At 42.4% G+C, this 17,718-nt stretch overlaps 1 protein-coding gene across 2 annotated transcripts in view; it reads right to left on the reverse strand.

Annotated features, from left to right (window-relative positions):
- LOC126354745 (golgin subfamily A member 7) overlaps window positions 1–17,718 on the reverse strand; it is a 48,319-nt gene that overhangs the window by 20,792 nt on the left and 9,809 nt on the right. For both annotated transcript variants that reach the window (XR_007565378.1, XM_050004624.1), the window contains exon 3: window positions 2,739–2,891. Coding sequence is in view for 1 of the 2 variants with exons in the window: in XM_050004624.1 (XP_049860581.1) it covers window positions 2,739–2,891 (153 nt within the window). In the remaining variant the exon portion in view is untranslated. The remainder of the gene's footprint in view (window positions 1–2,738; window positions 2,892–17,718) is intronic.

The following is a 17,718-nucleotide window of genomic DNA, read 5'->3' on the forward strand; positions in this document are numbered from 1 at the left end:
GATATTCTTTACTTTCCCCTCTTGTTTTTCCATCTGCCTCCTTAAAATTAATTTTTTCACTCTTAAATAATTACCATTAACATACGTGAGTACAACCTGCATTTTCATAAAAGAGAAAGTTTAGCCCTCAGTTTTAAAGGATATAACACAAGATCTAATTTTTAGGTATGTAATTGATTTTCTAATTTATTTCGACTATTCCTAGTTAGTATGTTTTGTTATAAGGTAAATCAGTAATTGTTTTGTAACTTCAATTCTATTGTTGATGTACAAACAAATACAAATTACGTACTAATTATGAACATTTGGAGGAACAACTGATAGTATTCCTACAGGATCTATTTGGTTCTATTCAAAAACATGTTAGCAAAGCCAGTCCTTAATTAATTCCAAAGTAATGTCCACCCCCGGTAGCTGAGTGGTCAGCGCGACGGACTGTCAATCCTGAGGGACCGGGTTCGTTTCCCGGCTCGGTTGGAGATTTTCTCCGCTCAGGGACTGGGTGTTGTGTTGTCCTAATCATCATCATCATGTCATCCCCATCGACGTGCAAGTCGCTGTAGTGGCGTCAAATCAAAGCACTTGCACCAGGCGAGCCGTCTACCCGATGGGAGGTCCTCGTCACACGTCATTATTATTAATATTATTATTATTATTATTATTCCAAAGTAATTAACAGTTTTGTCAAAAGTATTGTCTGTTAATTTCATAATTTAAACAAATAATTTGGCCTAACTCTTCTAGTGGAAGAAACTGTTCAAAAGATGCAATTTTTTGATGTATGCAGTTAATTTAATGAGTTAAGTTTAAACTGCAATTTCTGTAATTTAAACATTGAACAATGTGTAGTTTCAGTTCCTTTATTGAGCTGATATATAAAGGCCCAGTTTTTGGTCACGAGAGTCAGTCGACAGCTGAGTTTCAGACGTGGAATCTGTATTGGTTAGATCAAGAGCAATGCATCCACTTAACTGTGGAATAAGTGTTACTCAAATAGGCTGTGCGTTAAAGCAAAAACAGTGTCTGCTCAATCTATCTGAAAGACTGTGAAATGTGTGGTTAGGTTTTGACTGCTCATATATGTTCAACAGTGAACAATTGTAGCTGCATGTGGATGTTTGCCTGCAAACTATTAATGAGGCTTATCGAAAGTTAAACAATAGTTTACTGGCCATATAACTGTGTAATATTTGGGGGGGGGGGGGTGTGAACAATGAAAGTACAGAACTGTGAAACGCAACTGTGCACCTGTCGGCTAAATCATCTACAGTTGTCAGTACTGCACTTTCACCCCTTATTTTTTCAGCAAATATCACAATGCAGTACATCGACACTGAACAACATTCAGGACAGCTATTTGTTGTAGAATCTTAAAGCATACGTCAAACAATGATTTCTTCCAAGCCAACTACCATGGATTCTAAACTTTAACTTTTCTATCGACACCCCAAAAGCCATAGATCATAGCAGGTAGGTTAATATAGCATTTGTCAACTTAAAAAAAAAAAAAAAAAAGAAAAGAAAAAAAAAGCATCTTATTCAGTACCGCAACTACATTTACTTTAAAAATTCAATAAAGTAAATTTATGAATGAACTCAGGATGGCTTTGTAATGAGGATGCAACAAATTATCTCAGGTGGAGAGTCGCAACAGGTATAGAAATACCATCAGGCATGCACCAGGGTAGTGTGTTGGGATCCTTGATTTTCATTTTGTATATTAACCATCTCGCAGACAATACTAACAGTAACTTCAGAATTTTTGCTGATGATGTAGTCACTTATAATGAAGTACTGTCAAAAAAAAAAAGCTTAAATATTAAGTCAGACCTTGATGACATTCCAAAATGGTGTAAAGATTAGCTATTTTCTGTGAATGTACAGAAATCTGAAATTATGCACCTCACAAAATGAACAATAGTAGTATCCTACGACTGCAATATCAATGATTTAAAAAAAAAAAAAGGAAAGAATCAGTCAACTCATACAAATACATATGTGTAACAATATGTAGAGATACAAAATTGAATGATCACATTAGATAACACATAGGTAAGGCAGACTGCAGACTTTGATTCACTGGCGGAATACTGAAAAAACGTGCTCAATCTATAAAGAAGACCATTAACTGTGTTCCATCTTAGAACATTACTCAAGTATGTGGAACTCATACTAAATAGGATTAAAAGGAGGTGTTGAATGTATACAAAGAAGGGCATCACGAATGGTTATGGGTTTGAATGTTAGGACAGCATAATGAAAATATTTAAGAACCTAAACTGCAGACTGCTGAAGATATACAAATTATCCTGTAAAAGCTTGCTTACAAAATTTCAAGAACCAGTATCAAATGAAAAATCTAACTATATTATTCAACCTCCTACATATCATTTCAGTAAGGATCAGGGAGACAAAGTTAGACTAATTACAGCACAAACAGATACATTTATGCAGTCATTCCTCCTGAATGCAATTGGAATGGGAAAATAGCCTAATGTGATTCTGTGTTAAGTACCCTCTATCACACACCTCACAATAGTTTCCAGAGTATGTATTTATTTGCAGAAAGGAATTTATCTAACATGAGGAATCAGATATTAGTTTCACGGAGCTGTCACAAAGTCCAAAAGCATGCAGTTACAATGTACAATAAATGCCATGTCAGTCACTTTTATATTGTATGTATGACAAAGAAGCTGACTGTAAATACATTCTAAAGAAGTAGATTTTTCTTTTACCTTTTCATAATGTGTTTCTGTGCAAATGTAAATAAGGTACGCTGTAAGACAAGCCATGCATCCTTTACAATATGTACTGCATCCAGCTTTCTCAGCTTCAGCATAAATGGCATTCAACTGATTAACTGTGTATTCAAATGCCTGTCGATCAATCTGCAACAGTAAACAGTCATACAAATTAAAACATTACTTGTCTATACTGCTGAAGAGGCAAAAACACAAATTTTAACAACAATAATTGGTAGCATTCAATCGTTTTCTGTCCTGCACAGAGATAATGTCATAGCTGAAAATACTTAAGGCTAACTAGCCAATTTGACCAATAGTAAACTGTAGAAATAGCCCAGCCTATAAGACACCCAGACTGCTAGACCAAATTCTTAAAAATCTACGTCTATGAGCCCAAATATTTGGTGCATAATAGTATGACTCCGATAAATGAAATTGCAGAAAAACCATCTTTCACTCTTCCTATTTGGTTTCACTAGACATTAAGAATTTAGACATCAATGTCCTGGATAAAGAAACAATTGAGATAATCAGAGGAACTTCCTTAAATATAGTAAGGTTTCAAAGACAAGAGACCACTGAATTCACAGTACTTTTACAGCTGATTAAGAGTTTTAACTATTTCACTTTCAATCATGTTTTATATTTAGGCAACAGTGTCTAGCATTTCAGGGACTTTATCTAACATTTTTATCAGTGAGCCAAAAGATAAAATTTTAAAGTCTGACAAAACCATTTTGGTTAAAGTGTTTATAATAAACATTATGCAGACAATACATTATTGTTTGTTGATGATACTGATGACAATATAGAAGAAATAATGAAAAGTTCAATGATGCCCAATGAAAAATTGAGTTCATGAGCTCAGCAGGAAATCAACAGCAATTTACAATGCCTTGATTTGTACATTAAATGGTAGGGCAATAATCACAAATTTAGTGTTTACAGAAAACTGGCAACAGCTGACACCGTTATTCTCAATGATTCATGCCATCCAGTCTTATGAAGAGGCTGCTTTTTGTAGCTTAGTGGACAGGACAGTCATTGTGCCAATGAGGAGAAATGAGAGAGAGACAGAACTAATCATGGTTCCAAAGTATATGTTGTTAGTAAATTACTGTGCAAGAGTAATAAGAATAGGAAGAATAAACAAAACGAAAAAATGAAAATAGTCCCTACCCCATACTATGGCGCAGCCTTGCAAAAGATTGAGAACATTTCTAAACCTAACAATGTCCAGACAGCATTCCAGAAGAATGATCTAGTGAGGTATAATCTGAAGTATGATTTTGTGAAAAGATACGTAAGTACTAAACATTGGGAATTTATAAATACAACGCACATCTAGCAACAAAAAGTATGCTGGAAAGACAGGAACAACATTTTCTATAAGATACAAGGAACATTAAGAACGATGGTTGGTTGTTTTAAAGGAAGGGGGGGGGGGGGGGGGAGACCAAACTGCGAGATCATCAGTCCCTTGTTCATGGTAAAATAATTACCCAAAAGGGAAGAAGAAAAAGTGATATACAGCACAGTAACAGGATAATGGAAGAATAAGAAGAGCGACAGAAGGACAACCAACACTACTATGGACAAAACAGGAAAAGAAAACACCAGAGGAGCAAGAAACAGGTAGAAGGAATAAAAAAAAAAAGCAGATGACCGTGGCTGGCCAACCACAAGAATAAAAAGGAAAAGCCAGCCACTCTGTGACACATTAAAAAATCCAGCCTAAAAGCATTAAAATGGAGAACACAAAGGGACTAAATTAGTTGATGACGTGTTGTCAGCTAAAAATAATGGCAACAAGTCCGGTAACTGAAGAGTCCATCACAGGGAAGAAAGAGGGACAGCTCAACAAGATATGGGCCACTGTCAGCCAGGTGCCACACCGACACTGAGGTGGGTCATCATGGCACAGGAGGTAACCATGTGTCACCCAAGCGTGGCCAATGCAGAGCCAACACAGAACCACACTGTCTCTGCGAGAGGCCCGCATGGAGGTCTTCCACACACTCTTAGTCTCCTTCATAGCATGCAGCTGCTGTCTCCCAAAGCCGCAAAACATTGTGCTGTAGTACTGAATGTAGGTTGGTGGCAGAGAAGATTACCTCCATAAGCGGTGTCCGCATAGCCTGTTTGGCCACCCTGTCAGCAAATTCATTGCCTGGGATTCCAATGTGACCTGGGGTACTGACAAACACCACTGAATGACTGGACGACTCCAGGGCACAGATGGACTCCTGGATGGTCGCTACCAAAGTATGATGAGGGTAGCACTGGTCGATAGCTTGTAGGTTGCTCAAGGAGTCGGTACACAGAAGAAACAACTCCCCAGGGCATGAACAGATGTGCTCAAGAGCATTAGATATAGCCACCAGCTCAGCAGTGAAAACACTGCAACCATCAGGCAAGGAATGCTGTTCAATATGTCCTCCACGGACATATGCAAGGCTGACTTGATCATCAGCCATCGAATCTCGGGTGTAAACCACTTCATGACCTCAGTACATGTCAAGCACTGAGAGTAAATAGCAGCAGAGAGCTGTGGGTTTAACTTAGTCCTTAGGGTCATGTGAAAGGTCCAGGCGAAGCAGTGGCCTAGGTGTACACAATGGAGGTGTACGTGAATGAACATCAAGTATAGGTGGTAAAGGCAAGGACTTCAGAAAGAAGGGATCGGACATGAATTGTAATTGGAAGCCCTGACCTGAGCTGCCGAAGTGGGAGATGAACCGCCACGGGTGGGAAAAGGAGACGGTAATTTGGATGCGCAGGAGAACTAAGGCGGGATTGAATAAGGGCTCTGTAGAGTTGCAGCAGCATAGAGTGATCTGGACCCCAGTTGGTGTTGCTCAGGCAGCAGAGGGCAGAGTGCTGCCAGCACTTCCACTTAAGCTGACAAAGGTGAGGAAGCCAAGTCAATCGGGCATTGAAAACCAGTCCTAAGAATCGATATGTCTCCACTACAGTGAATGGAATGACATTAAGGTAAAGTTCTGGTTCCGGATGAATGGTACAATGCCAACAAAAGTGCATAACATACGCCTTTGCAGCCGAAAACTGGAAACCGTGGGCTAGAGCCCATGACTGCACCTTGTGGATGGCTCCCTGTAGGTGTCGCTCAGCAACACAGTACTGGTGAAGCAGTACAAAATGCAGAAGCATACAGAGAGGGTGAGACGGATGACCCTACCACTGCTGATGTTAATGGCCACTAAAAATAGAGATACACTCAATACAGAGCCCTGCAGGACCCCCTTCTCCTGGATATGAGGGGAACTATGGGAGGCACCAACTTGGACATGGAAAGTACGAAGCAACAGGGAATTTTGGATAAAAATCGGGAGTGGGCCTCAGACTCCACTTGTATAATGCGGCAAGGTTATGATGTCGCCAGTTCCTGTCATACATACACTTTCCGAAAAAAAAAAAAAAAAAAAGGGCAACCACATGTTGGCATCTGGAAAAAGCTGCTCAGATGGCATACTCGAGCACACAAGATTCTCAGTGGTAGAGCGACTGTGGCGGAAGCCGCCTTGGGACCAAATTACCACCACATGACTCCACGACCCAACCCAATCACCGACGCACCATTCGTTCCAGCAGCTTACAAAGAACATTGGTGAAGCTGATGGGCCAATTGCTATCCATATCAAGTGGGTTTTTACCGCGTTTGAGCACCGGAATGATGGTGCTCTCCCACCATTGCGATGGAAAGACACCATCGCACCAGATCCAGTCGAAGATGACGAGGAGATGTCGCTTGTAGGCAGATTAGAGATTTTTAATCATCTGACTATGGATCCGTTCTGGCCCAGGAGCAGTGCCAGGGCAATGCACAAGGGCACTGAGGAGTTCCCACACTGTAAATGGGGCGTTACAAGATTCACTGTGGCGTGTAGTGAATGAGAGGTCTTTCCCTCCAGCCCACCATTTGAGAGTGCGAAAGGCTGGGGGGTAATTCGCTGACTCAGAGGCTCGAGCATAGTGCTCAGCAAAGTGCTCGGCAATCATGATTGCGAAGATAGATAACACGCCATTTATGTTAACACCGGGAACACCTGCTGGGGTCTGGTACCCAAAAACACGTTTGATCCTTGTCCAGACATGGGAAGGTGATGTATGGCTCCCAACACTCCTGCTTCCGTCGTTTGATATGTTGGCGAACATAGGCGGGCGTTAAAATCCCCCAGAAGTAGGAAAGATTTATGGAGTTTATCAATCAATGCATTCAGGGGTACTGGAGGAAGATATACATTGCAAACAGTTATTTCCTGTGTAGTCTGCATTCTGACAGACACAGCGTCAAGAAGAGTTCAGAATATAAACACAACCTCCACCTGACACTCTTATTATATTCGCTACAGTTCTTGTAAAATCCCCTGTTGCCGCAAAAGGCACGGGTTCACATTCCCGGGAACCAGGTTTCCTGGAGGGCAATGCAGAAAGCAGGTGAAGAGCTTAACAGTTGCCGTAGCTCAGCCAGGTGATGGAAAAAACCACCACAATTCCAATGGAGGATGATGTGATCTTGAGACTGGGAAGGCATGAAACATTCAATGAGGCAGTCTACACCTGAGGGTCACCTGCTGCCACAGACTTATTTCCCGAACAGGCTATATCCATTGTGTCTGACGAGATCTAGGTCTTCAGCGGACGCCAGAATCTTTACCTCATCCTCAGATGCACAGCCTGTAGGCAGCAGCAGTGTGTGTGCCAACGTAATTCCCTTGGTCTTGGGGGGTCTTCTTTCTGGATTTCTCTCGCTGATCCTTGGGTTTCTCTGGCTGGGAGGGCTTCGTTGATTCAGTCTCCAGGACTGAGGATAAGCGTGTAGCCCTACGACCAACTTCTTTTGGGCTGTTCAGCCATTGGCTGGTGTCAGGTTTCCCACTAGGAGAAACCCAGGAAGGGAGTGACCCAAAGGACCCCTTCCGAGCGAGAGGCCGAACAAGACTTATGCTTCTCCGGCGCAGGGGACTGATATCCCCAATGGTTGGCGCGGGGTGAGGGGAGGGGGCGGGGGGTGCTGCTCCTGAAGTAGGTAGTGCTGGAGCAACAGGGAAGGAAGTGCCATTCACGATCAAGGTGGGAGGTGTGGTCGTCCAGCTCTGAGACGTGACTGGGGTTGGCAGAGCTGATGAGGCTAGAGCTGTTGTAAGATGATGTCATACATGCAGGATGTAGCCGTTCAAATTCCCCCTTACCCTCGGTGTAGGTCAATTGGTCCAGGGTATTGTACTTCATGATTTTCCTTTCTTTCTGTGGAATTCTGCGGTCAGGCGAGCAAGGCAAGTGGTGTTCTACGCAGTTGACACAGATGAGAGGCAGGGCACATGGAGTATAGGGATGTGATGGGTGTCTGCAGTCTTGACATGTGACACTGGGAGTACAGCACGAAGACATAAGGCCAAACTTCCAGTACTTAAAGCACTGTATGGGGAAGGGACGTATGGTTTAACGTCACAGCAGTACCATCATCTTGACCTTTTCAGGCAATGAATAATCCTCATCTTGACCTTTTCAGGCAATGAATCACCCTCAAAGGCCAAGATGAAGGCACCGGTAGAAAGCTTGTTGTTTTTGGGTCCCCTGTAAACACACCGGATTAAATGAACACCCCACCGTTCTAAATTGGCATGGAGCCCGTCAACAGACTGCAAGAGGAGATCGTAATGGAAAATGGTCCCCTGGACCATGTTGAGGCTTTTGTGGGGAGTGACAGAAACAGGAATATCACAGACGAGTAACACTCAGGATTGGGCTGGGGATGATGTCTGAATCAAGACTGTCCTGTTTCACGTCTTTGACAGCATTATCACTTCTCCAGTCTTATACTCACGGTGTTCAACAAAAAAACTGAGGCTTCGTAGGTAGAAAGGAGTCCCCATCAATTCTGCTACAAATAGAAAACCCAGGTGAATATGGCTCTCTCTGTTCTGTAGCCCTATGTTCCTCCCATGGTGTAGCGAGGGAGATCTGTCATTTCTTAGAGGCTGCTGATGCCGTACATTCACCAGCAAGAGAGAACTTTGTCTGCTTCATTGTGCCACCCAGCCACAGCAAAGGCCAACTGGCATGATGGCTGTTGCTGGGAGTCCTGATGCCACAGGAAGACAGGCATCTACTCCTTGGCATACGTGGGGAGTTTACATCTCAGGCATCAGCAGTGCAGTCCGTACTGTCAGGGGGCAACCGCCAAATGGCTAGATGATGGGGCCCCACCACAATGGACTGGTTACCATGCTAGATATTGGGTGCAGAGAAGTCCAATATTGTCATGGGGGTGAAAGACGACAGGAGACAATGGAAGAAGATAACACACCCCGGAAAGTGCCTCGCCCAATAGTTGAATCGCAGGTGGAGATGCAAAGCCATGACGAGATTTAGGAGATCGAATCTAAGGGCACTATGGATAACTCGCGCACCACGTAAGGCGTCCTTCCCCATATGGCCCGCACTTCTGTAGAAGTTTGAAAGTGTCAGGTCTAACCATAGAACAGGACCTGAACTCATAGGGCCGAAAAGTGTGAGAGTCCTTTTAGTCACCTCTGCCTAGCAGCAGCAGCAGGGGAATGATAGAATCACCAGAAAGTGGTAGTGGTCACAATAATCATCAAGGGGTTTAGTGAAGCCATGAGAGCATGGGAGAGGATCGTGAGATCGATAGCAGAAAAGGTTCTATGGGCAACACTGAAATGGGTAGGAGAATCGTCGTTGAAGAGAGACAAATCAAAGTCTGTAAAAAATTGGTCAATTAGAAGACCCCTACTCACTGAAGTGGTGCTCCCCGCAGGGAGTGGTGTGCATCAAAGTGCCCAAGGAGGAGTTATGGAGTTGGAAGTTGCTGTATTAAGGTAGGCAGACACTGCAAATGGTGATTGCTGGGGTCATTCACACTCATACTGCTGTTGCTTCCAGGTGGAAGGTGGATCCAGTCACTAATGAGATCGGTGTGAAGCAAAATGCAGACCCCTCCAGATGTTATCTCAGGGTCAGCACAGTTCTGACAGAACATCCGATAACCATGAAACATTGGAGAGTGGTCATCGCAAAAGTGTGCTTCTTGAAGAGCAAGACAGAATGCAAAATAAGAGGAAACAAACTGTTGTATTTCTGGCAGGAGATGGTTATATCTGATGCAATTACACGCTATTATCATGTAGTAAGAGTCCAGGTTAGATGTAAAAAAGCCGACAGGAGGTCATGCCACTGGGCCTATGGTCATCACAGAAGAGGCTGGGATGATATCCATAAAAATTTGGACTAATTCAAAGTGAAAAAGATGGGGCGAACCCCCACCCCTCCGAGATGCCGGGAAAGCCTCGTCCTTGGACTTGAGGTGCTTCTCCTCCCTCAGAGGTAGGGATGAGGCATTATCAGTAAGGGAACAGGTGCCAGTGATGTCTGGATCAAACAGCGTGTGGGTCCATCATCTGATCTGAGGTTGCAGGCTTCCTATCTTGAGAATGACAGGGACAGGTGTTCCGAGAGTGAGCCCCACACACAGCAGGAGCCAGAAAAGAGAATTACTTCTCTGGCCGAGGAGGAGGAGTAGGAGTGGTTCCTTGAGGGGAAGGGATGGGAGCCACCGGGGAATGGGGAGGAGGAAAGGAAAGGGGCAGGATGGGGGTAAGGAGGATTGGAGAGGAGGGCAAGAATTAAGAGAGGTAAAGGTAGGCAAGAGGCTCATATGGCTTCTCTGCCTCAAAGGAGCTGAGACTGTGAAGGATCTTTATTTCCTGGATTCTTTTTTTACTTTGTATCCACTGGACACGCTGGTGAGCGGTGAGAAGGTAGACCAGAGCGAGTTACTCAGTTAGGCAGTGGGGTGCAAGGGTTCTGCATATGAAGAAGATGGTCCAGTCAACACAGAAGGGAGTGGCATTGCTGCGTGACGACATTTGGCCAAACTTGGGCCAACATGTGATTTGGGATGAATGGTTGACACTGCACCTGTATACCATCACCTTGGCCTCTTTGGATAACGTATCTCTCAAAGGCCAGAATGAAAGTGACAGTGTCTACAAGACCGTCCTTAGGACCCCTTTAGACATGCTGGACAAAATGAATGCCACATCATTCCAGATTACACCCAAGTTCATCTTCGTATTGGAGAAGAAGGTCCCTACGGAAAATTGCACCCTGGGTGACACTGAAAGACTTGTGTGGAGTGATATTCACTGGGATGTCTCCTAAGCTGACTAGCTGGCAGAAGTTGTCTCTATATGGAGGGAGCCAGATCTCATCTTCACCAAACCTGTCCTCTGTGGTCCATAAAGGGCGAGGGCAGAAGGGAGAGGGCAAGGGCAGAAGGGAGAGGTTGGTTGGATTAAAAGAGGGGGTAAGGGACCAAACTAAGAGGTCATCAGCCCCTTGTTCCGAATAAAACCACACCACAAGTGTGACAATAAAATGAACAAGACTGACAACTCGCAAAGAAATGAAAGGAAAAAAATCACATCAACAATGAAGGGCAACAAACATAAATGGACAAGAAGGGGCCAAGAAAACCACAGAATTGCAAGAAATGGGATGAAAAGATTAAAACAACAAAGCAGATTACCATGGCTGGCTGACCATAACAATAAAAAAGGAGAAACCAGCCACTCTGCAACACATTATAACCTCCACCCTAGAAGCACTAGGGAGGAGGACACAGATGAACAAAGGACATGCACTAAAACTTAGATCAAATGATAAAACCCACCCTCACAAATAAAACATAAAACTAAATCAGCCGATGAGGCATTGTCAGATAAAATTAGCGGCAACGAGTCTGGTAACACAAGATTTCATCGCTGGGCAAAGTGGGACAGTGCACCAGAATACGGATGGGCCACTGTCAACCGGGCACCGCGTTGACACTCAGGCGGGTCTTCATGGAGCAGGAGGTAACCATGGGTCGCCCAAGTGTGGCCAATGTGGAGCCAGCAGAGAACAACTTATTCCCTGCGAGAGGCCCTATGGAGGTCTTCCACACATTCATAGTCTCCTTAATGACACGCAGTTTGTTGTGTGTACTATTACGTCATTCCGTCTCAAAAAGCTGAAAAACCCTACAGCGTAAGTCAGAAAGCAGGTCAGGTTCAGAAATGCCCATCTCCAGAAGCAGCTTCCGCGTAGCCTGTTTGGCCAGCCTGTCAGCAAGATCGTTGCCTGGGATGCCAACATGTCCTGGGGTCCACACAAACACCACTGAACGACCGGACCAGTCCAGGGCATAGATGGACTCCTGGATGGACACTACAAAAGGATGGCGAGGGTAGCACTGGTTGATAGCTTGTGGGCTGCTCAAGGAGTCAGTACGCAGAAGAAACAATTCCCCGGGGCATGGACAGATATACTTAAGTGCATTACAGATGGCCACCAGCTCTGCAGTGAATACCCTGCAGCCATCAGGCAAGGAACGCTGTTCAAAATGGCCTCTGTGGACGTAGGCGAAGACAACATGATCATCAGCCATTGAGCCGTCGATGTAAACCACTTCACTTCAGGGCCCCGGAACACGTCAAGAATCAAGAGGAAGTGACAGCAGAGAGGGGCACGAGTAACTGAGTCCTTAGGGCCCTGCAAAAGGTCCGGACAAATATGTGACCTAGGTGTACAGCATCCAGGTGTATGCGGACAGACCTGGATGGGAAGTGGTAAAGGGAAGACTCCGGTTCTGACAAAAGGGATCGCACGTGAACCGCAATCGTTAGTCCAGACCTGGGCCGCCAATGCGGGAGATGAACTGCTGCGGGTGGTAAAAGGAGATGGTAATTTGGACGCTCAGGAGTACTACGAATGTGTGCAACATAACTGGCGAGCAGTTGTGCACTTCGGATCTGCAATGGAGGGACTCCAGCCTCGACCAGCACACTGGTCACTGGACTCGTCCTAAAAGCTCTTGTCGCTAGGCGAACGCAACAGTGGTGAACTCTGTCGAGTACAAGCAATGCTGAGGGAACTGCCAAACCATAAACGTGACTCCTATAGTCGAAGTGGAATTAAATAAGGGCTTTGCAGAGCCGCAGTAGAGTAGGGCGATCTGCACCCCAGTTGGTGTTGCTGAGGGCATTGAGGTGCTGCCAGATATTCCTCTTAAGCTGATGAAGGTGAGGAAGTCAAGATAATCGGGCCTCGAAAACCAGTCCTAAGAATATATATATATATATATATATATATATATATATATATATATATATATATATATATATATATATATATATATATATATCCCCTATAGTTAGTGGATTGTCATGTTAATTAAGGCATGTTCTTGTGAGTTTAGTACAATTGTAAGTTACTTGTGTAACCAGTCAATTATAACTGGGACATTTCCTGACTGGTTGAAATACGGAGATGTTAAGCCTCTATTCAAGAAAGGGGATAAAGAGATGCCATCAAACTACAGACCGATTTCACTTTTGCCAGCATTCTCAAAAATTTTAGAAAAAGTAATGTACAGGCAGCTTCTCAACCATCTGACCACAAATAACATTATCAAGAACACAGTTTGCATTTCTGAAGGGTTCTGGTATCGAAAAGGCTATTTACACCTACAGTGAAAATGTACTTAATTCATTAAATAACAAGCAGCAGGTATTTTCTGTGATTTGTCAAAGGCATTCGATTGTGTAAACCCCAACATCCTTTTAAATAAATTAGAATCCTACGGTGTCACGGGCAGTACAAGGGACTAGTGAATTAAGTCATCAGTCATCATCAGAATGGGAAGAAATGACATGTGGTGTCCCACAAGGATCCATCTTAGGGCCATTGCTTTTTCTTGTGTACATTAATGATCTCTCATCAGTTACACTGCCAGAAGCAGAGTTCATTTTGTTTGCAGATGACACAAGTATTGCAATAAATAGTATGTCGAGTGTAGTTCTAGAAAGATCTGCTAATGATATTTTCATGGATATTAATAAATAGTTTAAACCCAACTCACTGACATTAAACTTCGAAAAGACTCACTATATGCAATTCAGAACCTGTAAGAGGTTTCCACCCAGCATATGCATAAAGTACGAAGAAGAGCAGATAGAAGAGGTTGACAGTCTTAAATTCCTGGGATTACAACTTGATAATAAATTCAGTTGGGAGGAGCACACCACAGAACTGCAGAAACGCCTTAACAAATCTGTATTTGCAATTTGAGTGTTAGCAGACATAGGCAATATAAAAGTGAAAAGCTTGCATACTTTGCCTACTTTCATTCCATAATGTCATATGGTATAATATTTTGGGGTAAATCTTCAAGTCAAACAAAAGTTTTCGGAGTACAAAAGCGTGTAATACGTATTATTTGTGGAGTAAACTCACGGACGTCTTGTAGAAACCTCTTCAAAGAACTGGGTATACTAACTACTGCCTCTCAGTATATTTACTCCATAATGAAATTTGTCCTAAATAATATATCTATTTTTCCAACAAACAGCTCAGTTCATACATACAATACCAAGAACAAAAATGATCTGCACCAGGACTTAAAAGCACTTACTTCAGTTCAAAAAGGGGTCCACTACTCAGGAACATTCATCTTCAATAATTTCCCAGCAAACATAAAAAATTTAGTTACAAATAAAGATCAGTTTAAAAGGAGCCTGAAAGACTTACTAGAGGCCAACTCCTCCTACTTCATTGACAATTTTTTAATAGAAACAAATGATGTGCTGTATATATTTATACTATTAGTATTGTTATTTCAGCACAAAAAAAGGTGGCATGTTCCACATCCACGAGGATCTCCTCAACATGGATCTATGGACCGAAAAACTAATCTAATCTAAACTCTAATCTAGAATCAACTAAATTTAAAATGTAAGATGTGATATTTTTTATCCTTGTAATATACATAATAGGTGGAATTAAATAGATCTAGTACCTCAACCATCATGTCATGCATATCCGGTAAAACTCTGGTCTCCTTCAAATGTTAAACATTGGATTAAAGGGTACCTCAATTTGAGGAAGCATTTTGGGAAAAAATGCATCAATTTCTTTGTAATTTTTTAATAACCCTAAGCAGGTTCAAAAACATTCAAAATACTTCTAATTTGCTTATAAAGTGTGCTGCATTACCCAATATCGACAAAAAAATCTTTAAAACATCTACATTATAAACAGTGCCTGAAAGAAATAGGTGTTGATTTTTACATAATATTGAGCCGGAAAAGTACCATATATCCTTGAGAGGAATCTCTGAAAGATTACCAGGGGACGACTGAGTGGAAGGAGAGGGGGGTCACAGTTGGAGGGAGGTCAGAAATGTTTTTAACAAGTTTCTGTATGGGGTTTTCGTTGGCTGTTGTCAGTAGGCTATTTGGCAAAGGAATGTTTCCACTCAAGGGTCCTTTACATGCTTGAAATTAGGTTGGGGTTAAAGGTGAGGCATTTAGAAAGTATCGAGACTTCTGCAGGGATCAGAGTTTTGGCAGAAAGATTGACAAAAATGTTACAGGATGAGTGTACAGGAGTGGTGTGTTGCATTGCGGAGGAGCGTGGGGTGAAGGGGGGGGGGGGGGGGGCGTGGGGAGGAAGAAGTTTTGGGAGTATGGGAAGCGGAGTAAGTCAGCAATGCCTGGTTGGGGAGCTATAAGGGTTTTGTGATATTATATTTATGATCACGATATTTACAACATCTTACTGAAGACACACACACACACACACACACACACACACACACACACACACACACACACTAGAAAGTTTGTCATCTTATTAATTGGGAAAAATTAATTTTATCTATCTTCAAACTACAATTTCATACATACACACTGTCTAGTCACATTAAGGTGAGTACCACCTACGTTCAATGTCAAGATGCAATAACCACTTTCAGATGAGAGGTGGAATTACTAGCAGTGATGGATATATAACACGTTTCAAAGGAACATGGAAAACAGTGAAGTCATCGTCGTTATGCAGAAATTGCTAAGTTTGTACACTGTTCATATGCAGCTGTGGTGCACATGGGCCATAGATGACAGGGGTGAACAACTCACTATGGAAATGTGTCCACGTGATCTGTGTGATCTTGTCATTCTGGAAGTCAATGGATCAACACAAGTATCCATCTATCCATGTCCAGCCCTACAAGCAATTTGCTTTTCCTCAAAACAATGGCATGTACCAGGAAGCAATGCAATGTGCCGCACAGCTTTCAGTTTATGTGTGTGGTTCACAGAGCACCATGATTAGTTTACTGTACTCTACAGACCATCAAACTCTCCGGATTTAAACCCAAGTGAGAATCTGTGGGACCATCTCAATCGGGCTGTTTGTGCCCTGGATCGTTAAACGAGAAACGTAGCACAGTTGGTCAAGGTACTAGAGTTGGCATTGTTCCACATGCCAGTCAGTACTTCCCAGAACCCTACTGAGACACTTCCTGCATATCTCACAGCAGCCTGCTCTGCAATAGGTGGTTATTCAGGCTTTTGACAGAAATGTGACTGGACACTATGTTCTCATTCAGTCATATGAGGAAGTTCACATCTGGAAGTACAAAGATCCATTCTTGTGATGTAGATTCTTTATACATTATGTAAAATGTTTTAATTTAATTTATGGCCATGTCCTATAAAATGAAACAATCAAGTATTTACAATGTAAAGACTTAGCACATTGCTGCCCTCTATATAACTGTTCTTTGCTCAAAATAACACTGAAATTACAAGCAACTAAAATAATGAATTTATACAATTAAAATTTCCAATTTTTGAAAAAGCTATTTGTTAAAATTAAAGACATTATGAAACTTAAGATAAAAATTTGCACAAAAGAAAATGTTATTCATTTTCTCAAAGTATGTTGTCACATTAAAAATCTCTTAAACTAATTATGATGAATTAAGGTTACAACGATATTTGACAAAGTGTCGACTGTCATTTTTCTAAACACCAGTTTTGGGACAATGAGTTGCTACAGGTTGCTGTTAAATGATCATCAGACAGTTGCATGTCATGCATCATCTTGGCGGTAAGGCTTGTTAATAAATGAAGAAATTATGAGGTTTGGATGCTGAACTTTATTTTAAGAAATATTAAAACCTTTCCCACATGCATTATATAAAATTGATCAAACGCAGGACTTCCAGTGAAAAAAATGATGATTAATTATGAACAACGTTTACCATCAGCATCGATTATTCAAAGCTAAGTACATAAAAATACTGATTTCCTGCTCAAAGTTTTAAGAGACTGCAACTGGGTTTCTTAAGAAAACTGCAATTTAAGTCAAAATTTTGTGTACATATTGAGAGCAGGAGTGTTAGACCACACTTTTTTTCCTCACCCTGTCAACAGAATGAGATTAAAAAATTATTAATTTGGTATGAAGCACTTCTCGCCAAGCATTTTATAGTGGTTTGCAGAGTATTAATAATGTGGGAAAAGATATTTTGGTACTTACCATAAAGAAGTCACATCAAATTGCAGACAACCACAATTAAAAGAGAAAGCTTTTGACCACAGCCTTCATCAATGAAACACACACCCATCACCCACACAAGCAAGCCCACCACACACCCACATTACTGCCAACTCCAGCATCTTGGGCTGGCATGCAAAATCATGTGGGATGCAAGCAGCAATGTGGAGAGGGCAGGGAAGAGAAGGGATGGTAGTGTATGGGTGGGGAGAGAGGCAAACACTGTCTAGTGGAGTGTACAGGAAAACTCATCTTCTAAGTGCTCCAAAATACACCCAACAATTCCGGACACCTCATTGTAGCTAGTTATTGTGCCCCACTGAAAGAATTTCAGCCCTCACTGACCAGCACCTCCAACCAATTGCCCAGCATCTAGCCTCCCACATCAAAGACACCAACTACTTCCTTTACTGACTATCCACTATTCCCAACCCTTTACCTCCTGGATCCCTACTCACCACTGTTGACGCCACCTCCCTATACACCAACATTCCTTTTGCCCATGTGGTCTTACTGCTACTGAACACCACCTTTCCCAATATCC

The sequence above is a fragment of the Schistocerca gregaria genome, chromosome 3, assembly GCF_023897955.1.
Source record: "Schistocerca gregaria isolate iqSchGreg1 chromosome 3, iqSchGreg1.2, whole genome shotgun sequence".
Lineage (NCBI taxonomy): Eukaryota > Metazoa > Arthropoda > Insecta > Orthoptera > Acrididae > Schistocerca > Schistocerca gregaria.